Genomic DNA, 23,825 nt, shown 5'->3' with positions numbered 1-23,825 from the left:
ATAATTGATTCATATACATATTTGTTTTTTTTGTAGGAAAGGGCATAGTTGAAAAAAGATTATTCCTATTAGTAAATTTTAAAACACGAGGCATTGGACGTATAAATATTACCAAGGAGATATCTTGAGTTCAAGAAAGTTGAAACATGTTTACATACATTAATTATAGATTGTGTAGTCTGATTTGATATGCTGATATGCATTTTTTTTTATTTAAGAAAAATGACAGTATATATATATATATATATATATATATATATATATATATATATATATAATTTATAATAAGAAAAAGACATTTTCAACCGTTCTTCTAAAATGCCATTGCCATTATTGTAATTGAACATGTTTTGTTTGTATTGTTTAATTCGTTGCACAAAAATAGCTTCTCATGTGAAAGTTACAAAGAATTTGGAAATAGATTTTAAACGTAAAATAAATAAACTTGTTTCTTAAAAGGTTATTATAGTGTATGTTGAATAGAATTCTGATAGAAAACATGGAAAACTTACCTGTCATAAATTATGTTAAAACTACTCTTTTATCTTAAAAAAATTGCATTAAGAGTTAATACTTTATCTTTTCTTAGAAAGGTTTTGGGTGAAAATAAATTAAACTATTCATCAAGGGGTGTAAGTTAGTTTGTTGAAAAATGTTGCAGGTGAGTTTAAACATATCAGTTTAAAGTGTAGTTGTATACAGTAACAAGCCTGTAATGTAATAGAAGGCCCAGAAATTAAGTATAGCTATAATTCAAAGACAAAAATCCAACCCAAAATCTTATTATTTATTATTTACAAAGGAATTAAAACCAAAGAGACGAGGAGTTATTGAGTTTTAACTACCAGGAAAGACAGATCAAGCTATACACCTATCCCCCTAAGTAATGATGAAGCTACAAATTGACAAAGATTGAATCTACACTTCTGTCATCACTTCATAAAACTGTAAGTGTCACTGCCATAAGGTGTTATATACTGACTGATTCATAGATTGATTAGTTGTAGATTTTTACAGGCTTCTCAATTGCGTGACGGTTCTGGATATTTGAGAAATGATCGTTGTAGACAGCTGGAACCTGCACATAAAATTATTTTCAGTGACTTGTATGCAGCCGGTGTTGCATTTGGATATCCAGTGCAAATGCGATAATTTCTTTTCTTTCCAATTGTATTATCAAAAGTTGTAGATATAAATGTAAAATAAAATTCATCTATGAATGTTTTAGTGAGAGAAAAGATATATCATGGAGCTATAGGAACTAAAGACTCGTCTCTGTATTAAAGATTAACATTATCTTATATTGTTTATTTTAGAAGATGTGTAATTCTGTCTTTCAGTATTGAGTACTATCATGACACACGTAACAACGATAAAATGATTATAAAATAGTGAATTTTTATAATTCTTCAAAAATAAAGAAAATAAAAAATAAAAAAAGTAATATCAAATAAATATAAAAAATTTATGTGTATCAAACTATCATTTCTTTTAAGTATTCTTCACAGAACACCTAAAGATACCGCCATAATAACAAGTTTGCAATGGCAACTAAAAGTTTCAATCATTGGCATATGTGTCAAGTCACAATATTTGTTTAACTTCTCCTCATGTTCATAATGAACTATTTATTACACAATTTCATTCACTCACCTTGCATCTTGTTTAACATTCTTATTAATATCCCCGTCACTTTGCAAACGGATCCAAGATAACTAAACCATGGAACATGTGATTTAATGTGATCCTTAGTTTCACCTTGCTCGATCTTACATTGCATATACCTTGGGTACATCTATATTGGTGAAACCGTATGATTCTAAACTTCCTATCTACTTAATTTGAGAATTAGCTCCTCTAACCTGATCAACTAGCACTAATTCAGAGACAAAAGATGAGCTTGAGGTATGTCTCTCCAATTTGCCCAGCAAGTATGTCCAATACTAAAGTGTAAAAGTTATATAGTCATGTTAGAGTTTAAGGGTGAGACTGAAAAAATAATTTTAGAACATATAGCTTGCCTTCTTCCGTGCGCTTTTCTCTATTATATTTTCTAGATTGCTCTCACAGTTTAACTAACTGAACTATTCTCAAATAAGTCTATTTCTATGTTGTATATTTTCTTGAGGATAGAGGTAACAGAATATACTCAAGTAACCATGCATAGAAGTAATAACTTTTTCTTTTTATATATAAATTGTATATATTTTATTGTTTTAACTACCCTAAATTTTGAATGACTGCATGCTAGATCCACATTTTGGTTTCTTTTTAAGACTTAGTGCATATACCATCCACACAGCTACATTGGGGAATCTCCCAAAAGACAGAAAGAAGCCACTCCCCAACATTTACCTGGTTAACTGCGTAAGACCTTTTTGGAGCATTGACAGTGTGTTCCAGTCCAAGATATTGCTCCCAAGAACCAAAAATATCCCTTCTCTAAACAAACAAACAATTCAAATTTGTATTAACTTAATCATGTAGAAATCAAACAATATGCCTGAACAAATTCCATTGACAGCCTCAAACTCGTACATTCACAACCAAAATGAAAAATCACATAAGAGAATATTGACAGACCTGAAACCGAGCACAGACAATATCAGAATCTTGTAGGTATTCAGGACGACCATGTAACACAAATGCAAACTTCCACTGGAAAGACAAACAACATGGGAACAAATACATCAATCATGAAATAAAACCTTGTTAACTCTACATGCAGAGAAGTAATGGAAGCAGGACGGTAGTTTAACTACAAGCAGAAAAACAAATCGAACTTTGTACATATTCGTTAATGTCCCAAAAAAGTTGACCAAGCTTTAAAATGCCAAAAGTAAAATAACACATTCATACATACGCTTGAAAACTCCGCATCTGGAACTTGAAGCTTTTTCTGTATCCGCAATTTGACATCAGCTAATGTCTCACCCCCACGGATAACAAATAGAAAAGGATCCCCAAAATTCTGAATTTTCTGCAAATTCTACATGTTTCAATCCACCCACACAGAATCGAGAAAAAAGTGTTTGTAAAAAAAATGTATCAAAGCAGAAATATGATTCAATTACAGGAAAAAATTATATTTGGACGGAAAAAGCAGTGAGAAATTATAATAATACCAGATATTTGATCTTACCAAATACTTATGAGAAGTGTCTTCAAAGAAATGATAAACATGAATCAACAGATCAAGAGGACCAAGAATTCTCTCTTCTTCAGGAATCTTCAATATTACAAAAGAATATTATATTCGTAACAAGAAACCAAAATGAAGAGGAATCATGCACTAAAAAATTCACAGCATGCTACAATAACAAAAGGACATAATTACAACTTTACAGTCAATCCTGCATAGTTGTGCAGTGTGGCTGATAACAAACTAACAAGGCAGGATTGTGACAGTGGCACGACTACTATACTTTGTGGACTATTACAAAATGAAAACTGAACTCTGTGGAGTTTTGAAAATAGAATTAATGGAACTGCAAAAGCTTAAACATCAATGAAATCTAAAGTAAGGATAAAATTTTTTAATTTCTTAAAACGCTCGTAAGGTAAATCTATCTTGACACAAGTCACAGCTAATTTTTTTTATAATGTAAAATAAGAAATTCAAAATGATGAAGAAAAGATAACTCTTAAAATTTCTGAGATAAATATTAGAAAGGCTGTTGCATTTCTGTTTCAAAACCACCACCGGTGTTATTATCTGGGCAAAGAGACGCCAGTCTTGGTCCAAGAACTTAGTCCAAAATGGACTCTGATAGTTAGAACAATGAAATCCTTTTAGACTGATTTTTTGTTATCTTATGATGAAATACCTATTATGAAACATAAAAGGTCTGGCTCAACCTAGAGCAAAGAGGATAGTTAATAATCTGTCTTCTTCATAAACCAGATTTTCATCTTGTGGCTGAACCTCTTATAAAGATTCATATCACTCTTCAGTTTTGGGAATCCTTACATCTTAAGTTCTTTGTACAAAACAAAAAGATCTTCCATCTCATGGGTGTTACAGTGGTAAAGATATTAATTCAGCCGTCCTTAGTTCTTCTACACAACGAGTTTCTCTTTCTTTTAAGCATGTCTTATAGGATATTTGTGTGTCAGCTATTTAGCTAGAAGAGATTTGTGGCAAGTTCTCTCTAATCTCTCAGATTTCAGCTCCATGGTCCTTTATAGGTGATTTTACTGTTGTGCTTGGCTGTCATCAATATAGAGGTAAATTTTATCCATCTCCCTTGGGTTGTAGGGAATTCCAGGATCGCTCTGATCAGAATTCTTTCAATTACTTGCCTTCACCTGGCAGTCAGTTTAATTGGACCGACAAATGATCACACTGAGGATTTTTGGACTAAATAAGAAGGATACGTGCCCATGCTTCTATTTTTCTATTTTCTTTAATTTATTTCGAGCTTTAACAACTGCCGTATATTGTATTTCATGATTAAATTAGAAAACTAAATTACAGTGGTTAAAAACCACCACAAATTGCAAATTCAAAAACTACCATATATCATGTCTCTAACAATGTCTCCAAAGAGGGGCTAAAAGACAAATTCTGAACTGCAGGGACTAAAGAGACAATTTTTAATTTGAGGGACAAAATGACCCAAATTTGAGAGACTAAAATCGTTTTTAAACTTTATTATTTCAATATTAAAGAGATATGGCCAGGAGGGTTTTTCATGGGAAAATCCAAAAGGCCGTAGATATTCAAGGAAAAGGACCATGACTTACTCAAACATGACAATCATGCGACATCCCAATCTTTTTGTTTACATCCCAATCTTTTTGTTTACAAATACATGTCACATGTCTATTGTCTACACATTTTTCAATATCAACACATTCTCTTCAAACAAGTGAAGGATGACAAGAACTAAAACAATGTCTATCGCATCCAAAATAGTATCTCCCCAATCGAGATGTTGTATTTGAATACTAATTATAAAAATAAATATAACAAAGGTAACAAATCTTTACCTCCTCTGTTCTTAACTTCCAATATTCATCACTAATATTCTCAATTGTCTCACTCGGCGAGAAAATCTGCAAAAGGTTTATTAGTTTTACAGCTATCCAGTTTGAAACTTCTTCATAAATAAAGCAGCACTTAACAAATGTCAAACAAAATTATTAGTTTTTACACCCAAAAAACAAAACAAATTATATGCCAATAAATTTTCCTTATCCTGCATATAAATTGCTTCGAAATGGATATTTCAGTCAAACTTCATTCACATAAATATTGAGAAATATCAGTAATGTGAAATCTAATTTCAAAACAAAATGAGTGACAAGCCAGTAATTAATAGGATAATAGTATTATAAAAATTTTGATAACAACTGTCAACAATAAGGCTATATTGCATTAGTGCAAACGAGTGATACAGATCAATTGATTTTTCCCCTCATCGCATTGAACGCCAATAAAATTAGTCAACTTAAGGAAATCATGCTTGTAAGACTAGCATCTGAACAAAGAAAACAAAAGTGTATGATTCAGCACCTTGTATATCTTGTGATAGAAAACTTCAAGCAATCTTAGTTGTGCATCAGGATGAGATAAATCCACCTATTTGTCAACATAATATTAATTCCATTACATTTCATGTAGCATAAAATACAAGAGGTCGACAAATACTTCAAAGGAATGCTTCAAATAGACAAGAGGATAGTTAAATCCAGTCAATAACAACAATATGAACTAATCTAAAGGACAATGACAGCATTTTATTAGATAAAGGAAACACCCTTCTCGCACTATCAAACAGTCTCTCATCACAAGGACAATAAGGCTATCTTAGTTCAGTAAACAAGGTGTATCAAGTATACAAGGTGTATCAAAGATATTGTCTAACTTAGGAATTCAGTAAATTATTTTCAAATTAGATTCTGAGAATTTGAATGTTCTTATTTTCCATCAGAACCATACCTATTATACATAGACCAGAATTGTCCTCAATCTCAAGAGTCAAATTCTTTCTCAAACGATAAGTTCATTCCTCCCCAACAAGAATTATATTTGATAAACTGATTATTGCGGTTGTGGGTTGACAATCTTGCATGAAACCCAAACCTCCATGGTTGCTGGGTGTTCCTTCCATCTTGATTCCACCACTTCACCATACACAGGGATGACTTCCTCTTAGTCTTCAAGCCAATTTTCTAAGGTTGAGTTAGATTAATCCCACTTTGAAAGATGGTATTAGAGTCTATCATAGATCCCTTAAAAGGGTCACTTACCATGTTATCCATGTATCAAGCCAACTGGATGTGAGAGGTGTATTGGAAAGTCAAACATCACTAGAGATAATACCAAAATACAACATATAGGTGGGAACAATCATACATACCAGTTTTTTAGGGTTGATTAGGCTAAACCTACTGTGCATGATTACCCAAACGAAAATGTGTTTGCTCCTCTTCCCTGCAACCGAAAAGATTGTCTCCACCTCGAAATAAAGATCTTCTTCAAAAATTGGACAATCCATTGCATCAGTACATCTCCGTCTCAACCTTTTCTCCTAATCACTAGACCATCCCACTTTTGATTCTTGACCCCAAATGTCAACTTGTTGTTCCCTTAAGTATCCAACTTGTTACCAAGATTTTTGTCGCCTACATTGGAGATGTTCAGAAGTATGAACACCAAGAATTCAAATCGACCCAACCAATTTAAATACTTACAGTTGGGTAATTTGAGCATTTAGATCAAACTCAACATAAGTTAATCAAACTCAATGCTCATTAGGTTGAATACTGTTGTATTAAGAATAGTATGCTACACATATGTCAGTAATAGAATTTTTAATATTTTTTAAATTAAGTAAACTCTTATGAGTTTACAACTTGAATCTACAAATTGAGTTTTAGTTAACTATTAAGTTTGACAACCTTCACACTCATTATGAAATCAAAATAGTTGAACGGGGCATAATATATCTTTAAGTCACAGTAAAAAAAAGCAGCTTACACGATAATATATCAACTTTAATTATATTGTTTACCTTTGACTTAATATCATTCAGTACATCTTCCACTGTACTCTGTTTTGGTAATCTAACAGTAGAAAGGACCACCTGAGAAATTATAACTCTCATTAGATGTATAAATCTTAATATAACACAGTATATTGAAAAAGGAGAATAAAACCCCTAAAAATACTCACTTCATCTTTCTTAGCAACATGGAAAGCAATTTTAAGAGTTTTTATGCATTGCAATTCTGGCAGAGGGATATCCAATATTTCATAGTACAGTATATCAGAAATCTACAAAAAAAACAAAAACAAGAAAATAATTCATGATACCAGGAGCACAAGTAAAATAGACAGCCATTTGGAAGTCTTGCAAATTGCAAGGATTTTAAATTATTTTTATCTAGAATGATTGGGACTTGCAATAATACCTGATTGAGGTGAATCAGCATGTCAGACAAATTTTCAACTCCTTGATACTTTATAGGCTGTGCTTTAGGTTGTTGGGAGTAGCAGTTGTGAGACGTAAGTCTGATTTTAGAAGAATCACTCAAGCCAAGATGTTGAGCAACCTTCATAACAACATCATCGTATGTGTGAAGCTTTGACCTAGATGATCACAGAATGTATACGTATCATCAAATATAATTTAATTGCAAGAAAGGTCCACCAACAAAACTTGATCAGGGAAAAAGGGCACAATCAAATCAAGGCTGCATGGTAATTCGTGCAAACAAATTTTTTTAACTAGGACATGAAACTCAACATATTAATTAATATACAAAATTACGTGTATGTACAAATGAAACTTACAGCTCAAGACTGAATTCATCCACTTTGGGTTTCTCCAAAAATCGGAAGCGGACAACCTGAAAAATCAATGAATATTGTGTATTGAAAAGGAATTGAAACAATACACCACAGAAAACTAGTATCCAAAACCCAATATTATTTTTGCAATATTATTCCTCCATTTTTTCAATATCTTTTTTAAGAAATCATATACACAAGTAACTTTCAAATTCACTTAAATATGCAGCAGAAATAATCTAACCATCTGCAACAAAAGATCACCCGGTCAATATCAAGATTACATAGGACAACAAAGTCAACCAATCTGTTCTGAACAATTATCAAAGATCCCCAAAATACGCCAATATATGATAGTGTATAATTCAAATACCACCATGTGGCAAAATTCTATAAAGAACTCAGTAACCAGAGTCTGTCAAAGAAAGTATTGAATTATGAGGAACGCAAGCTTTCAAAATTATACTTTCTAACATCAGTGGTGGATTTATCACCAGCCGCCATAACATGGTGCTAGCAATGCAGAATTTCCATGGCTTTCCATTGTGGCTGCTTTGGAGATTGCAGAAAGATGCTGTTGAGAAGTCCTGGGGAAAATCATGCCCCAGTCCCACATTGCAGGCCCGCGCCTCTTTAGAAAGGAAGAAGTATTGGTTGGAGCAATCTAACCTAGACCTGAGGCAAAATCCTCTTTTTGAAACTATTGTGGGACCTGTGACATGACCAACACAATAGATTTAAAAACGAAAACAAGTTGGGGGTATTTCTTCTGAGATCTCCATAGTTTTTTCTCCCACCCTCATACTACAAAAAAGGATTACTATACACTTGTAATAATATATCTGGACTATACTTCAGACTATGTCACTCTGGAACATTCAGATTACGTTCTGGATTAAGAATATGGTTTCAAATTTGGTAAACCGGAACCATATTCCAGGTTGTGTCAACCAAAATAGGATTATGTAATTCCAGATTACATGAATATATTTTGGATAATTATAGATTGCATAACCCAAAACTCAGATTACATATTCCAGAATATAGTTTTGAATTAATTATGAAGTGTTATGATAGGAACACATTGGCCTTTTGTTATATTATGAGGGTGAGACAAGTTATGACAATGTTAGGAAAAAAAACCCAAACCCAACCCAAAATTAAGAGAAAAAGGAACTAAGCTAACCTTCGTGAACCACCATAGACCAAAAGCAAACCAGTTCAGCTACAGTAGCCAGTGCAGTCAACCACCAGTGACACTGCTACTGAATGCAACCTATTCCTCTACCGTATGCAACTTATTCTGCTCCAGCCTACGGCCTTTTCCATCACCATCACCCACTGCCGGACCACCACCTATCCCCCTTCTCACAGCACAACCCCTGGCCCAAACTACAAGGTTCTTGCTGTTTTTTTCTTCTTTCTCGTTTCTTATCCTTTTCTTCTCAATACTCCTTCTCTATAAAACTGAAACCCCTCAACATCTATAAGAAAGGCTGTTCAACTACGTTGGATTTTTCTCTGAACTTATTGTTATTTAAATTTCTAAACTTGCTATTATTATTAATTGTTATCATTATTTTCCTTATTTTTGTATTGTAATTATAGTTCTGCATTTTCTATTCATCTGTTAGTATATATTGTATTTTTTTTGTTTGCTATGTTTTCCCCATAACCTGTAATGACTTAAATATATCTCGGAGAAGGATTAAATACAAGTCAAACTCAAAAAAAAACAAAAAACAGAGAAGTAAAGGGAAATTTTATTTCTTATGTATATATGTATCACAATACATCATGCCTATTTATAGTACTACTACAAAAGTTAACATCTCACTAACTATCTAACTAATATGCCACACTATTAAAATATCTACAATAGAATCAAGCTTCAATCATGAGTTAAATTTAACTTATGCATCATAAGCTAAAATCAACATTTTTAAAGAAGTTAAATGCGACAAATTTTTCAAGGTTTTATTTATGGGAAAAGTTCAATCATTTTACCTTCTAATTTCTTTTCCTACATGTGTTTGTTGAAAAGTTTATCCAAACAGTGCAAATGCATTCAGCCACATTCTAGTTTTCAAGGAAAAAAAAGTTTCCTATTTTTTGTTTCAAATTACTGGCAAATTTTCCCTTTTAAACAAAGTTACTAAAATAGTAATGGTACATACGCTTTGGCTAATACTAAATAATAATAATAATAATAGGGGGAGCTTGATTCCTGCATAGCATTTCACTAATTTAAGGGCTACAAACCTAAGAGGCTGCACATAACAAGCCCAAGAGAAAAAACCCCATTATTTCTGGTAACAGGTTTTGCGCCCAAATGGAACTAATAACTACAACAACACAGAGCTTTGAACCAGATATGCAAGGATGGAAGAGGAAGGGAAAAGTGGAAGATGGCAGACATGTATACCATAGATTTTTCCTTGCTTCCTCTATATCTTTTACCTCCTTGAATGTTGCTTAGTTTTACAAAATTGGCTTAAAATTTTTTATATGAAATAAACTTATGTCATCAAGGCAAGGATGCAGCCAGACTACAATACTTTTATTCTCAGAATCAAGTATGTTGAGTATTGGAGTAAATGCTGTCAGATGGCATTGTTTAGCCTAATCCTAACAGGTAGCTATGGTTAACTGACTGCCAGACTGGCAGTGCTGAGTTATATACTATTGTACCCTAACTAAGATGGAAATCTAATAAAAACTCAGTCCCAGCAAGTCTTCACCCACTTTCCATTCAATTTTAAGATTTTCTATTCAATTCTAAAATCAGAAGAAATATATGCGCTTAGTTTTATCAATACCCGGCCTTCAAATACCCGGCCAATGTTTCAATGTTGTGTTTATTACTTTTTAGATCAGCAGATTCAATACAAAAAACTTGACAAGAGGTGAATTTTCAAGCTATCTGTGCAAACTTGAAAAAGGGATGAAGGTCGCAGCATTATACTTATCAAGCATAATTTTTGCAGTTAGAAGACAATATTTAAATTGAGGATTCAAAATTTCAGAATTTATAAAAAAGTTATAATTTTTATTTAAAATTTCAAACCTGTCGGTTATGCACATATTCCAAGAATGAATAAACGTTGTTGGGACAGCAAAGCTGCTCACCACTTCCAGCTTTGGGGAATTTCTGGTAGCAAATAATATCACCATCCTCAAGCTGCCAAAAACAGATGGAAGCAGAAGTTGCAATAAAGTAGGTGCCCCAATACAATACAATTTAGGATGGAGATGATTGTTTGTAATAAACCACCAAGGCATATACTTAAAATTCACTCGAGTAAAAAATCTACAGTTAATCACATAATTTATACCTGATTGTCACGATAAGTCTTATTCCTATCAACATGTTCACACATGACACGAGGTTCAAATTTAATTTCCTGGATGAGGGCAAAAGAAAGAAAACATACTTACTCTTCCTTTAGATTGCAATCACGAGAAATAATGATACATGAGATGCAGATCAGCTAACCTCAAATAGTTCAATTTCTTCATCAACAGCAAATCCTGCCATTCCTTTTAGTGTAGACAATATATCCAATGGCTTCCCACTACCTTTGACATAAAGACTCCCAACATACCTGAGAAAACAAGAAAAGGCATTAGAGTAACTAAATGTAGCCTCACTCTAAAATGTAATAGCAAGAGCAAGTACCGCAGCTTTTCCTGAGAGGGATCATAAACTTTAAAGAATAGCAACAAATCTTCTTTTGTCTTCACGGGAGGAGGACAAAACCCAAAACCCTAATTCATTATGCAGAAAATAAATAACAAATCCATGTCAATTAAAAGTCACTACCAGACAATCGAGAACTAAGGTAAAATCTAAAAGAAACAACAGTACCGGATTTATTCCAAATTCCAAAAATAATGTCAGCTCTGCATTATTTCCATTAATGGAAACTTCTGTCAACTCTCCAACCTATAAATGATCAGAAAAGAAATCATATTCTCGAGTTAGCAGTTCAAACAATGAAACTTCACTCCTATTCTCCATCCCACCTATTTTAGTTTTATTTTAGGTTTGCGTGTAACAAAAAAGTAAGCAATCAATATTTGCCTAAAGCAGCAGTAGTATACATTTCTTAATTCAAATATTTTTTTTTTTGCAAATTGATATTGTCAAAATTCAAAGGGAGGACTACTAATCTGCCAGGCAGAGCAAATATGACACTGTAATTCAAAATCTGCCTCCATAAATATATACTTGGGAACATATGAAAATAAGGGAACATCCAGAATATTTTTCTCTTCGTTTTTGTGTTTATGAACAGTGGACTTGTAATGAGTGCCGGCAGGAAAACAGTATTATGATCAGACAGGGCAGCCTGTGATGTTCCGTGAATATTTAGTAGGATCAAGAAATAAAAAATTTAAAAATAAAAACACATGGTTAAGGTTAAGGTATAATGTAATATAACATAATATAGACAGACATAAGTATACATTTTAGGGACACGGCATTGGAATTTGGGTGAAGAACTCACCAACCCAGTTTCCTCACTAGACGTCAATGGTCTATTTAGCCGGTATGTATAATTTTGCCGCCTTGCCCATAGCCAAAATCGTTGAAATGGGACAGGTATATGAAACTCTCTAGCAACTTCTTCCTGATAAAGACTTCATTGTCAGAAATATAAGAAGAAATTCAAGAATTAAGTTCTGTTTCAGCAGATATCAAATGAATTACAGATCAGTAAATATAAGTACACAGCCTGTAAAACAAAAATGACTATTTAAGCAGTAATGAATTATTGAAAAACACCTAAGATAAGCTTTTCACTCATTCAGCTTCAAATGGAAATCCTATTGGACCTCATTTTCCCACCTAACTCCAACCTTAATTCAATCATCTTTGCCAGGGTGACATGGAGTAGTGGGTGGTTCGACTGAGTCCTTACTCATACTTAACTTCAACTGATGGTGGCTGGGTGACAGGATTCAATTGGAGCTGATTAGGTTTTGATCTGGGCGAGTGCTTTTTGGTTGTTTTCACTGCAGCTGTGTTTCAGTGCTTTTGTTGTATTTGGAAGGTTAAAGATGATTCAGAAATTTAATAAAGACACGACAAGGAAAGTAAACGGACAAGGATTAGGTATTTTATTAGAGTACAAAAACTCCAAAAAAAAAGCAGATGATGAAGGCAATAGGAAAGAATGCAAAGGGCCGCCAAATACCTATACAAGACAATACATAACAGAGAATGGCAATCACTTCATGGGAAAAACCCAAATGATAAACCAAAAACTAAATCTTATGTGCAAGCAAACATTGGGGGCACAAAAAACCCCATTTGTATACGGTCAACCAACTGCCACAATAGGTCTCTGGTAAGGTAGCCATCACCGAGACTAAAAGACACCAATGATCTAAAAGAAACACATCCTCAAAAAATAAATATACAACAGGCAAAAGAGAAACCCTACCGAAAAGCTCAGCAAGAAAAATGAAGAAAACGACATAAAAGGAAGAAGAAATTTCATACTTCCATAGCCAAACACTGAGAAACTTGAATGAAGAAATGATTTTCCACTTCAGTAGTTTATATCTTATAAATTTATTCATATAACTCATAATGGAAAGATGAAACATTTTCCAATTGAAAATAATTTGAAAGGAAAAAAATCTTGCAAAAATGAAATAGATGGAGCATTGAAGGCCAAACATGAATAATTTTTATGTGCAAATAAAATGACAAAATAATAGTTCATACCTTAACCAACATAAATGGCATTTGTTTTTTAATGCGAAAACTCCATACTTTATCATGATCAACTAGATCAAAGAATATGTCCTTTCCAATCTGTGCACACATATCTTCCTCACGTGCAATCTGGATCCAATAAATAGTATCATTGAACCAGTTCTTAGAACCCATGCATATCAGAGAAAGCATATAAAGATAAAACTAAACTTAGATGGGAGGGAAAGCTAGATTTGTAACCTTTATGACGGTGTACAAATGAGCCTCTGCCTTTTCCTTCCTCTTCTTCTCTTTTTCTTCTTGTTCTTTCTTTAATCTAGCCTAAAATATAATTTAAAAGTGAAAAAATTTTGCATCAGAGAAATATAACATAAGTAATATGACATCAATGAGTCAAACATCTTACTCTTAGGTGTTGGGCAATGTCCTTCTCATCCACGTTACAAATTATCTTATCCTTGTCACTGTCACGAATATAAACAAGCATATATGCATTTGAGTACTTTGTAAATTTGATGGGAGAGTTGTTGAACCCAGGGTTGATATGAGGTAACTATAGAAAAGAAGAAAAATAACAAAAAAAAAAATGTGACGACAATGTTAAAAGAAAAATGACAATCAGGATCCAAGAATAGATGATAAAGTGATCAAGGCAATAGTATTAAGTTTTACCTCTTCTTCACCACCATACTGTTCTTCTATTGCCCTCTTTGAATCTTCTTTTGTTACCCGTTCATCATCAAATTTAAACCTGAAACAAGCAAGTTATGTACGCTTTTAAATAAGAAATCAGTAAGAAATAATGAACAAAGAAGAAAGGGAATGACTACCATGCCTACAGGTATCACAACACAAACATATATATACCAACCATTTAGCTCAATGAAAACCAGCACAAAATGTTAAGCATGACAATATAAGGGCTTAAACTCTCATGCTAGTTATACCTAGTGTGATAGGAACTTTTCATTAAACATGGTACAAAGCAATACTAATATACAATGGACAAAGGAAAACTAAAAAAAGTTAGCAATTCTTAAGGACCCAACAAATCATCTTAAGGATCATCCATTAATAGCTCTAAAACACAAAAAGAAACTAGGAAAAAAGCCTCCTTTTGTTCGCACACAAATCCTGAAATACTGAATCGGTGAAGCTAGTGAAAAGGTAACACTTTTGTGCTTATTAGTTAAAACATAAAATATAAAAGTATATTGTCTCAAACCAAAAAGAACTCAATTACTCACCACTGATCTGATAGAGTTGGCCTAATATAAGCATAATAGTGTCCTCCATGAACCCCACCACTGTGAACCAAAACACTGAAAACAAAAATGATGATGCAGACAAGACCCATAAGTATATGATTAAATAAATGAAAAATCACAGTTAGTAAAGATATAGGGCAGTGCCATCAATCCAATTCTAAATCCATAATTAATTGTCCTATCGATTTTCATCATAAAAAAAATAACTCATTAAGATGAACAGAAAAAGTTGGAAAGAGCTGAGGACAAATAGTCATGCATAACAAAAAAGATGTATACATACAAAATGAAGAGAACAAAAAAAATTAAAAGAAGCTATAATCCGTGAGATAAATCTCCTTGTAAAGACCATGTATTTAGCACAAAGCAAATCACCATTGTACCACATGTTGACAAATATAATCCAATTTTTATCTTCAAAAGATAGACAAATGAATTTCAATTAGTCCATGACCATCTTACCGTGTATAGAGGTACACTCTGCTCTCACAATGAATTCCATTTTCTTACCATATTAATGAGTGAGTGCATCCATCACATATATAGCCAGCAGTTAACCTCAAAATACTATAAATAGATTCCAGAGGAAAATAACTAAATATTCTAAAATTTAAGGTGCATAAGATTGTAATAATACAATCTGTTAGTCTACAAGTAACTTGACTTAACATGGCCAGCCAAATGTATAACCATTAACAAGTCAAAATTGTAAACCTTATACAGCTTCTTACCTCAAAATTAAGACAGTTTCAGTTGGATCAAGCAGCATCAAAATATACTTAACCTTTTAACTCATTATGTTGTGGACCCAACAATCACCAACCAATTTATTTAATACAATTACAGGATCAAAGAAATACAGAAAAGCCATGCCAATTACAAATATATAACGATAACTGTACAGCTACAGTATATAATATTTTACTATATTAAAGACTTCTTGTGAACAGTGATAGGCTTACAATGGATTCTGAAAAAAACAGTAATTGAGAAAACCTCAGTCTACAGATGTAGCACAGTGTCCTTTAATTCAAATTTCCCATCTTCTCTAAGACTCTTAAAGTGGAATTGTTGCTAAATGCAGACTGTTAAGTATTTTCAACCATAAGTCACCACTGTGCTACATGGCTAATTCCTAATCACTTGATTTATTATGACCATATGGCAAATAAGGTCAGTGCAAAGATATGGGATTTAGGGTGTGTTTGAGTAAATGTCTTAATTAAGTGCTTACTGAATAAATTATTATCATAAAGCACTTGTAAAACTTGTTTTCATAATTGAGGAGAAAATGAAGTTAAAATGTTATTGTATAAAGTTTTTTGAACATCATCTACTATTTTCATAAGTTGCCCTGGACTTGCACAATTGTTATGTCATGAGAAAAGCCCTGTCAATAAGTTCTTTCAAATTCACCCATAGTGATTCTATTTTTCACTTTCACGGTATAGGAGTGACTAAAATTCAAACAGCGTTCAGTGTAAAAAAGTTGCACTTCACTTTGAAGCTTCCCACATTTTTACCATACCAATTAAATTGAAGTGATTTTTATTCCAAATTCTGCACCTTGCAGTTTTCCACCATTCAGACAAGTGTAGCCTTACTGCCTTAGTTTCCCAAAGGACCAAAACAGACATTAACCATAAAAAGAAATTTTTTTAAAAAAAAAAGCCAACACTGAAGTACATGGAATATGTCATTGAACAGAACTTCAGCCAATTAAAATTTGAAGATGTGGAAATACCAATACCTGTGAAGAGTATAAAGGTTGCGAATGCTTCTATTTGCTTTCAGAGATAGATACTTGCCATTGTCCCTATCAAGATCTAGTTGCAGGGGGAACTCATAGTAGTCATTGATCTGTTGGAGATCAAGTTGATGGTCACTCTTAAAGGTGCATTTGAATAAAAAGAAAACTTAGAAGTACAATAAAATCTTGGGGGTACGGGATCACCATACATGGTATACAAGGGAAAAAAATTTAACAATTTACAAATGAACATCAACATCCAAGACAACATCAATTACATATTTTCCTTCAAGTAGATGATACTTAATTGGTAATTACATCATCATAGTATGTACACAACAGAGGTAACCCAAAAGATTATTATTGACTAAGTGGGTAAGAAAAAACATTCTATCCTACTCTCACCTAACCCAGCTCTCCCACCAAACAGATCATTTATAAACTAATGGGAAGGATGGGATAAGGTGACTAACTTTTTAGCTCACCAAGCAATACTACATTGAAATAGGAAAGATAGTTTATTCACTTCTATCCCCTTCTCCTCACCACCAAAATCGTCATGATGCCAAAGAAAGGAGAATTTAATTTTAACCTTTTCCATAAAATGGGAAGAGGGGAATTAAAAAAAATATGATCAAGGAGAGGGAAAAAAACGATGGAGGAGAGGCTTCCTCCTTGGAGAGACGCTTTGAAGAAGAAATGGAGACTCATTGAACCGTGAAAACATAAAAGTCTCTAATGCCATAGGATTTACATATAGTTTTTCTACCTAAGCTAGGACATCATTGATGCTTGTTTTTGGATTAAAACTGAAATAGAGAAATAGTTGTTTGGATGGATAGAAATAAGGAAAAAAATGGAGAAAAAAATTAATTTCTTTATTTGGATGAGTCAAGAGAGAGTAAAATAATAAATAATGAAATATGTTCTTACTAATTAAAAAATTAAACGTAATCCCAAAACTTAAACGTTTTATTCCATTAATTTCTTTAAATGCAACCAATTAGTATTTTTATTTTTAAATTTCATAAATTTTGTTTTTTTTAAGAAAATAAAATGTACAATTGAAAAGGGAAAATTTCTAGTGGGGCGCTAAAAATAAATTTTACTCCTTCCTAATTATCCTCTGAAGCAAATGGTGGAAATTTAATATTTCCATCTCATCAAATAAACAAGGTGATAGATCCTTTAAGTGTTTTATGAATTCCAAAATTATAAAATTTGGGTTGACATTAACTCTACATTTATCTCTTGGATACCTATAAAATATGAGCCTGTTAGAAATAAAAAAAAAAAATCAGAGTCATCAATTTTATCACTTATTGGCATATAAAAAAATTATATTGGTCTTGTAAGGTGATAGGGACATTATTTTTAAGATATGGACTTTTTTCTATGCATGTGGATTGAACTTTTATGTTAATTTGGGAGATTGATGATATTATGTACAGAGACAATACATATCTGATACCGTAAAATGTTTATTCATTCAAAAAATAAATAGGATTCTTTAGATGTAAGATACATGAATATATATGTATAAAAATTATAACAACTACAACGAGAAAACTTTATCCTACTTAAGTGTGAACAAATATTAAACATAATAAAAATCCCAGCTAAGAACATACTCCTTAGGCATGATAGAAATAAAAAATATAAACCATTATCAACATAAATTAGTTCCTATTGTCTGGGAATTAAGTCTATCAAGACTTAATCAAGTTTTAACTATTTTGGAAATTTGGATATTTTTAATTGAGTCCCTGTTAAAAATTTATTTTCTATTGAGTGCTCAAAATATTTTTTATTTTCATCCAACAACCCTGCAGTTTGATTTTGCTGTCAACGAACGAGGATCACCTGGTAATTACTTCCATCTTCCTCTCCAACTCGCTCAACTTGCACCTTTTCTCTCCAATCTCCTCCAACTAGTCAATCAACTTGTTTATGAACAAAATTTTTTAATAGGGACTCAAATTAAAATACTCAAATTTATTTGGTACTTAAAACTTAATTAAGCTTAGTATCAAAATAATTTCTTTTATTGAGATCATGCATAAAGAGAACAATGTATTAAGGGGCAATGTCTCTATGTTTCTATATAACACATGATTTTAAATCTCCTTCGAAGCTATGACAGGTTAAAATTACATTGAAACATACAAATACATCAAAAAAATGAAAAGAATTCGTTCTAATTCTATTCAATGCAGACAAGTAAAAAATTACATTGAAACATACAAATATATAAAAAAAAACCGAAAGAATTCAATATGATTCTATTTATTGCTGACCTTTACCATGGAATCTCGCATAAAATCATATTCAAACCGTTTTAGTTGCAGCTGAAGAACAGGAGGAAAATCAACGAACAAAACACCCTTCCTAGCCTCCTGGATGATTGAACGTAACAATAATGAAGAAAAATACCAAACTTAACAATATAAAAGAAATAGCTTTACAACAAAGCACAGGAAAGAAAAAATAATTCCGCAGGTTCCTTCCATTATGCCATCATGAAAAGCTTAGATGTACAGAGTATCACCTCCGTAAAAGTCAAGCCAAACCGTACAAGTAAAAGTTGGAAAAGATTTCTATTGCTCTCCATATCTTCGCTAAGTGTATCTTTCACTCACAACACAAGTAGAATTTAAATGTATCCTTACGTGATGTTATCCACGGCCTTTTTTATTTATTTAATATATTAAAGAACCCCAGAAGTTTCTTTCAAAATAAATACTTTTCATTTGCATTTCCTTGTTAACAAAACAAATATATTTTATATTTCTGCAAAGCAAAACTTCAAGAAAATAAAGGAAAAAGTTAAACAAAAAAGTTGAGGCTCATACAAAAAATAAGAATCAACCAACGAGATCTAAACAAAAAACAAGGTAAGAAATTCAGTTTGACAACCAAAATAAAAAAGCACTTGTATTTAGATTTTACCTGTAAACCATGCCACTCAGCATGATACTTGTTATCACCTTCAAGCTGTTCTACTTCAACATATTTGTCAAAAGAATCATATACGTTCTGACATCCTTTGACATCAAGCTGAAGATCTGGGATAAAAAAAAAAGTTATAATTCCATAAGATATAAGAACATGGATTTATGCAATAAACAGCAAGCTCATAAATTGTATACCATAGAATGATTCTTCTCTCATTGATTTGTAGTCAACATTGATGCAATCAATATAGTTCATGTGGTGGCCTTCAAACAGCTTCTGTATGGTGCCTTCAACAACAGTTCCCTGAACCAGAAACAAATCTGAATACAATTCTCTCCTTAACAAGAGAAATACAAATTCAAATATTGCTGCAAGTAGTTGCCAAGAAAAAATAGATTACCTTCATTTTGTTTTCTAACTTTTCACAAAGAACTCTATTAAGTTCTTGGACATCATGCTGCAAGAATGAATCATGTGTATCCCATCCGAATGACTTGGTTAACTCTTTTGTAGATACACTAGTGTAATTATGCTGCAACTTGTAGAATAAGCTCTGCAATGCTAGAGGAATGCTCCTTGATGGCATGTCATGCTCAGTTGTAGGCATGTGGTACAAAGCCTGTTAATAATAATAATAATAGTTCATGTAAGATGCTTAGTTTTGTATGAATAAACATGATCAACTTTCGTATACAAGAGCTTCCACAGTTTACTGACTAACCTTTCTAAAGTAAGGAATGTGATACAGTGTCTGAAGAAGTGAATTCATGTAACAAGTAGCTCCTTGGTTTTTAAGTCCGACATAACCAGTTTCCTTTTTTGAGTCATGTGACCAGTAATCAAGAACCTTACGAATAGCAACATCAGCTTCAACTATGCATGTATCATTAACACAATAACCTCGACTAGGATCACATAATTCAGCAAGAGGCATGAAATTAGTGAAACCCCAGTCACTCTCACGGGCATTAAATAGATGCTGTGATTCTGCCATATGAAAAAAAAAAATCAATCCTTTCCTTCAATAAAAGAGAAATACATCACGGAGGAGATAAGGTATCACTCAAAATCAAAGATAAGAAAATAGCTTAAAAACAACCATTCAAACAGCCATCAGACAAGAAAACTACATTAAAGAAACAAGCAGAACATCAATGACTAAACATAAGCATGAGGAGAGACTATTGGGGAAAGACATTATAACTGCAAACAGATTGGAACCAATTCAACTTGGAAAACCTGCACAACAGAAGAAGAAAGCTGTAGTCTTTAAAGGGACCATTGAGGCAACATGTTAAGCCACTGTGAGATCTTAACACAGAATCCTCATAACTAGGACTAGACATCTCAGGGGTGAAGTTTGCAAGATTGCACATTTGTGCATGACCTGACATCAGTACTCTAGTTTTAAAATATATAATATAACAATTTGAAAAATATCAATTATTAATTGATATTATGACTAATAAACTTCAAAATGATTAATAACATGAGAACGGAACACTTGCAACACACGGGTATAAAATCTAGCTTGTAATAAACCATGGAATATCATTCAAATTCTCAACAGAAACAACCCCAATTTATATCCTATCAGAATTGAGGTCTCAACTATAACTTGATCTTGGAATATTTACATATACAGAAAAACAATAACAAAGAACTATTTTAAGTTTTAGCAGCATCTAGGAACCACCTTTGTTTCCTAAAGTATTGTTGTACAGACAAGAAACATAACTTGTATTCAGGAATTCTGTCTCCATTAAATTGAATAGATTGTGCACAAAAGAATATGCCAAAACTTCAGATTTGGGCATATGAAACACCAAATCTACACTCAAATGAGGCAAATTCAATTCCTCCATTTTTGAATCCACTTAATAAAGAGAATACATTTTTGTGAGACACCTGTCAGAGAAATTACCTTTTCTGAAAGAGTATTGAGTATTGAATTGATTAACAACAGTCAAGCAAAACTGGGCAAATCTGCTCCATCCAGGAGCCAACATCATTGAATCAGCAACATCTAGATACAGTGATAAATGATCAACACTATTCCCCTTTGGAAATAAGAGTATCTTCCTGCTCATTGCAAATAATGTCAGTCACTACCACCATTCACAACGTGCAAAGTTAACTACCATTAGTAACAAAAGAACACAGGCAAAAATTCCACTCACCATTTATGACCTCCAACATAGAAAACTTCAGAATATATTTTCTTAGTGAGCGTTGAAAAATTCTTAATAGTCCATGTGAACCTCCCTGATGACAGACTATCCATAGTTTGTGATTCAGCAGAACTCCAGCTTTCTGTTGGAACAATTAAAGAAAAACAACAAAATAAATCAAATCATTGATCAACTATGCCACCATTAAAATAATTAAATCCTTACTGATTTCTTTACATAAAATTCCCTGAATATCTGAAGGTCAGCAAGCAACAAAAATGAAAGAATATTGACGCTAATTGCTCACTTCACTAATCAAACATGTCAATACAATGCAGAGAACAAACATTTAGAATTAATTACCCACTCCCACAATCAAGCAGATCCACATATAAACAAAATGGTAGAAAGAATCAGGAAAGTTTAAAAAATTACTCACCTCCCAATCAATCAAGACAACAACCCCAATGACAAAAAATCTAGAGCTCCAATTGCACACTACCCCAATCAAACACTCCATGCAATGCAATGCAGAGGAGAGATTCTTAAAAGTAGGAACAAACTTCCAAAGTTATAGAGAACAAGTAGCACTAGAACTGGGTGGAGCTTCATTCCAAGCCCGATATAACAAAAACAATTCTTAAACTTCCTACCAACATGCAAGCCTCAACAAGAACGGAATCATTGTTTACACACAAGAAAACTCAGAATTATATACCAAATTGAAACATTGATTACAAATTCTTTTGCAATTAACATAAATATCTAAATATCATTTAAACACGACCCCTCTTCTTCTGGTACTACTAACTTTTCAACCCCCAAACTACAATTCACATTTGCAGAATTAAAAAAAATAAAATAGCAATAACAAGTTCCCCTGCATTCCACACTCCGCACACACCCGTGGTGGACACAACATCATCATCATCGTTATCAACAACAACATGATCATTAAAAACATCGTCATTTTTTATACCTTCCATCTCGGGAGCATCTGAAACTACACCTTCCACCTCAGGAACATCTGAAACTATACCTTCCATCTCGGGAGCATCTGAAATAGGATCGGTCATCACCTCGTCCTGCTGCAGCACCACGTCACCAAAGAACAACAGTGTCAGAAACATCAACCAAGAATAAAAAAAGAATCCAGCAACTAAGCAAAAGAACAATCCAAACAAAAAACAAATAGAGTTCAATTGAGAAGAAAAAACAATTCCTATCCGTGATTGTCATTCAATTCATATAGGCGATATAAAGAAAAGCAAGCAGAGTTTTGATTATCACGTCTAGTGGCAGAGGCGGCATTGGTGTGGGCTGGCGGTTACACTTGAATAAACAGAGAAAACAGAGTGCGACACTGAGAAATCAAAACCTCACTGAATAATAGGGAAGAGTGAGGCTAAACAGTTATAAATATAGAGAGAAAGGGTACGAAGAAGCAAATGACGTATATTGATTGATACAAGGGAGACTTGTTACTTGCGTTAGTCAAGTCTTTATCAGTACTATGATTATCATATCAGGGATAATTTGGGAATACCAATATATCAAACAGCCTATGTGTCTTCTTGTCATTTAAAATTTAATTTTTTTATGTTTTTAATTAAATATATGTTATTTAGTTCTTTATTGATGTTATTTTATTGGTCATTTTATTTATTTGATTTAATTAAGTTTTAAGGTTTTTTATAGACGTGAAAGCTTTTATTATTGAATTTTATAATATATTGAGCATATTATTGAATTTTATAATATATTGAGCATTTAAAAATTTATATTATTAAGTAATATTTAATTTCTCTGTTGATTGGTTTCTAAAGATGTTGTAGTTATTTTGTTCTAGTATCGTAATTTCATGATTTTATAATTTTATTGTTATACAATTTTATATTTTCTAATTTTGTAATTTTATTATTATTATTATATAAAATTATAATTATATTATTTTGTAATTTTATAAAGTTATAGAATTATAAAATTATCATTATTTTTTTTTTGTTAGTTTTTTTTTTACGTGGTGAGCATATGAGATTCCATCATAACAACTAATTTTGTGTATGTATAAATATATTATATAGTGCATGAAAAGTAATTTTTGTGTATGTATATTATATAGTGTGTAATCATAGTTTTTTTTTTAATTTTAATT

General features: G+C 32.4%; 1 protein-coding gene across 6 annotated transcripts; it reads right to left on the bottom strand.

The window, feature by feature from the left end:
- Positions 1 to 732: 732 nt before the first annotated feature.
- LOC108343131 (ubiquitin C-terminal hydrolase 12) lies at positions 733 to 23,132 on the bottom strand. 6 transcript variants are annotated; one of them, XM_017581209.2, is made up of 32 exons: positions 22,961 to 23,132; positions 22,650 to 22,758; positions 21,680 to 21,812; positions 21,424 to 21,581; positions 20,221 to 20,486; positions 19,900 to 20,118; positions 19,694 to 19,802; positions 19,494 to 19,609; positions 18,842 to 18,940; positions 16,545 to 16,654; positions 14,774 to 14,848; positions 14,199 to 14,277; positions 13,933 to 14,079; positions 13,767 to 13,847; positions 13,536 to 13,655; positions 12,310 to 12,432; positions 11,667 to 11,744; positions 11,478 to 11,566; positions 11,295 to 11,403; positions 11,134 to 11,202; positions 10,866 to 10,979; positions 7,802 to 7,857; positions 7,420 to 7,597; positions 7,181 to 7,282; positions 7,020 to 7,091; positions 5,519 to 5,584; positions 4,993 to 5,058; positions 3,143 to 3,229; positions 2,864 to 2,989; positions 2,584 to 2,658; positions 2,356 to 2,442; positions 733 to 1,078 (listed from the first exon to the last, which is right to left on the bottom strand). In XM_017581209.2, exons 1-32 carry the CDS (start codon positions 22,979 to 22,981, stop codon positions 998 to 1,000), a joined length of 3,420 nt encoding a protein of 1,139 aa, XP_017436698.1. In that variant the 5' UTR covers positions 22,982 to 23,132; the 3' UTR covers positions 733 to 997. The 6 variants fall into 6 exon arrangements, 3 of the variants coding, with proteins under 3 accessions (XP_017436698.1, XP_017436700.1, XP_017436699.1); XM_017581211.2 differs by having other exon boundaries at positions 2,864 to 2,980; XM_017581210.2 differs by having other exon boundaries at positions 18,848 to 18,940.
- Between the last annotated feature and the right edge of the window lie 693 nt (positions 23,133 to 23,825).

This window comes from Vigna angularis, chromosome 3 (assembly GCF_016808095.1).
Source record: "Vigna angularis cultivar LongXiaoDou No.4 chromosome 3, ASM1680809v1, whole genome shotgun sequence".
In the NCBI taxonomy this organism is placed as follows: Eukaryota; Viridiplantae; Streptophyta; class Magnoliopsida; order Fabales; family Fabaceae; genus Vigna; species Vigna angularis.
This window is presented reverse-complemented; position numbering and strand designations above follow the sequence as displayed.

Bases quoted from the DNA above. Each gene is read 5' to 3' on its own strand.
- LOC108343131 (XM_017581209.2), bottom strand. From the start codon at position 22,981: ATGCCGCCTCTGCCACTAGAC. The intron at 21,582-21,679 runs GTGAGTGGAATT...TGCAATGAGCAG, and splicing joins TATGTTGGAGGTCATAAATG to GAAGATACTCTTATTTCCAA. The intron at 2,659-2,863 runs GTATGTATGAAT...TTGTCTTTCCAG, and splicing joins CAGATGCGGAGTTTTCAAGC to TGGAAGTTTGCATTTGTGTT.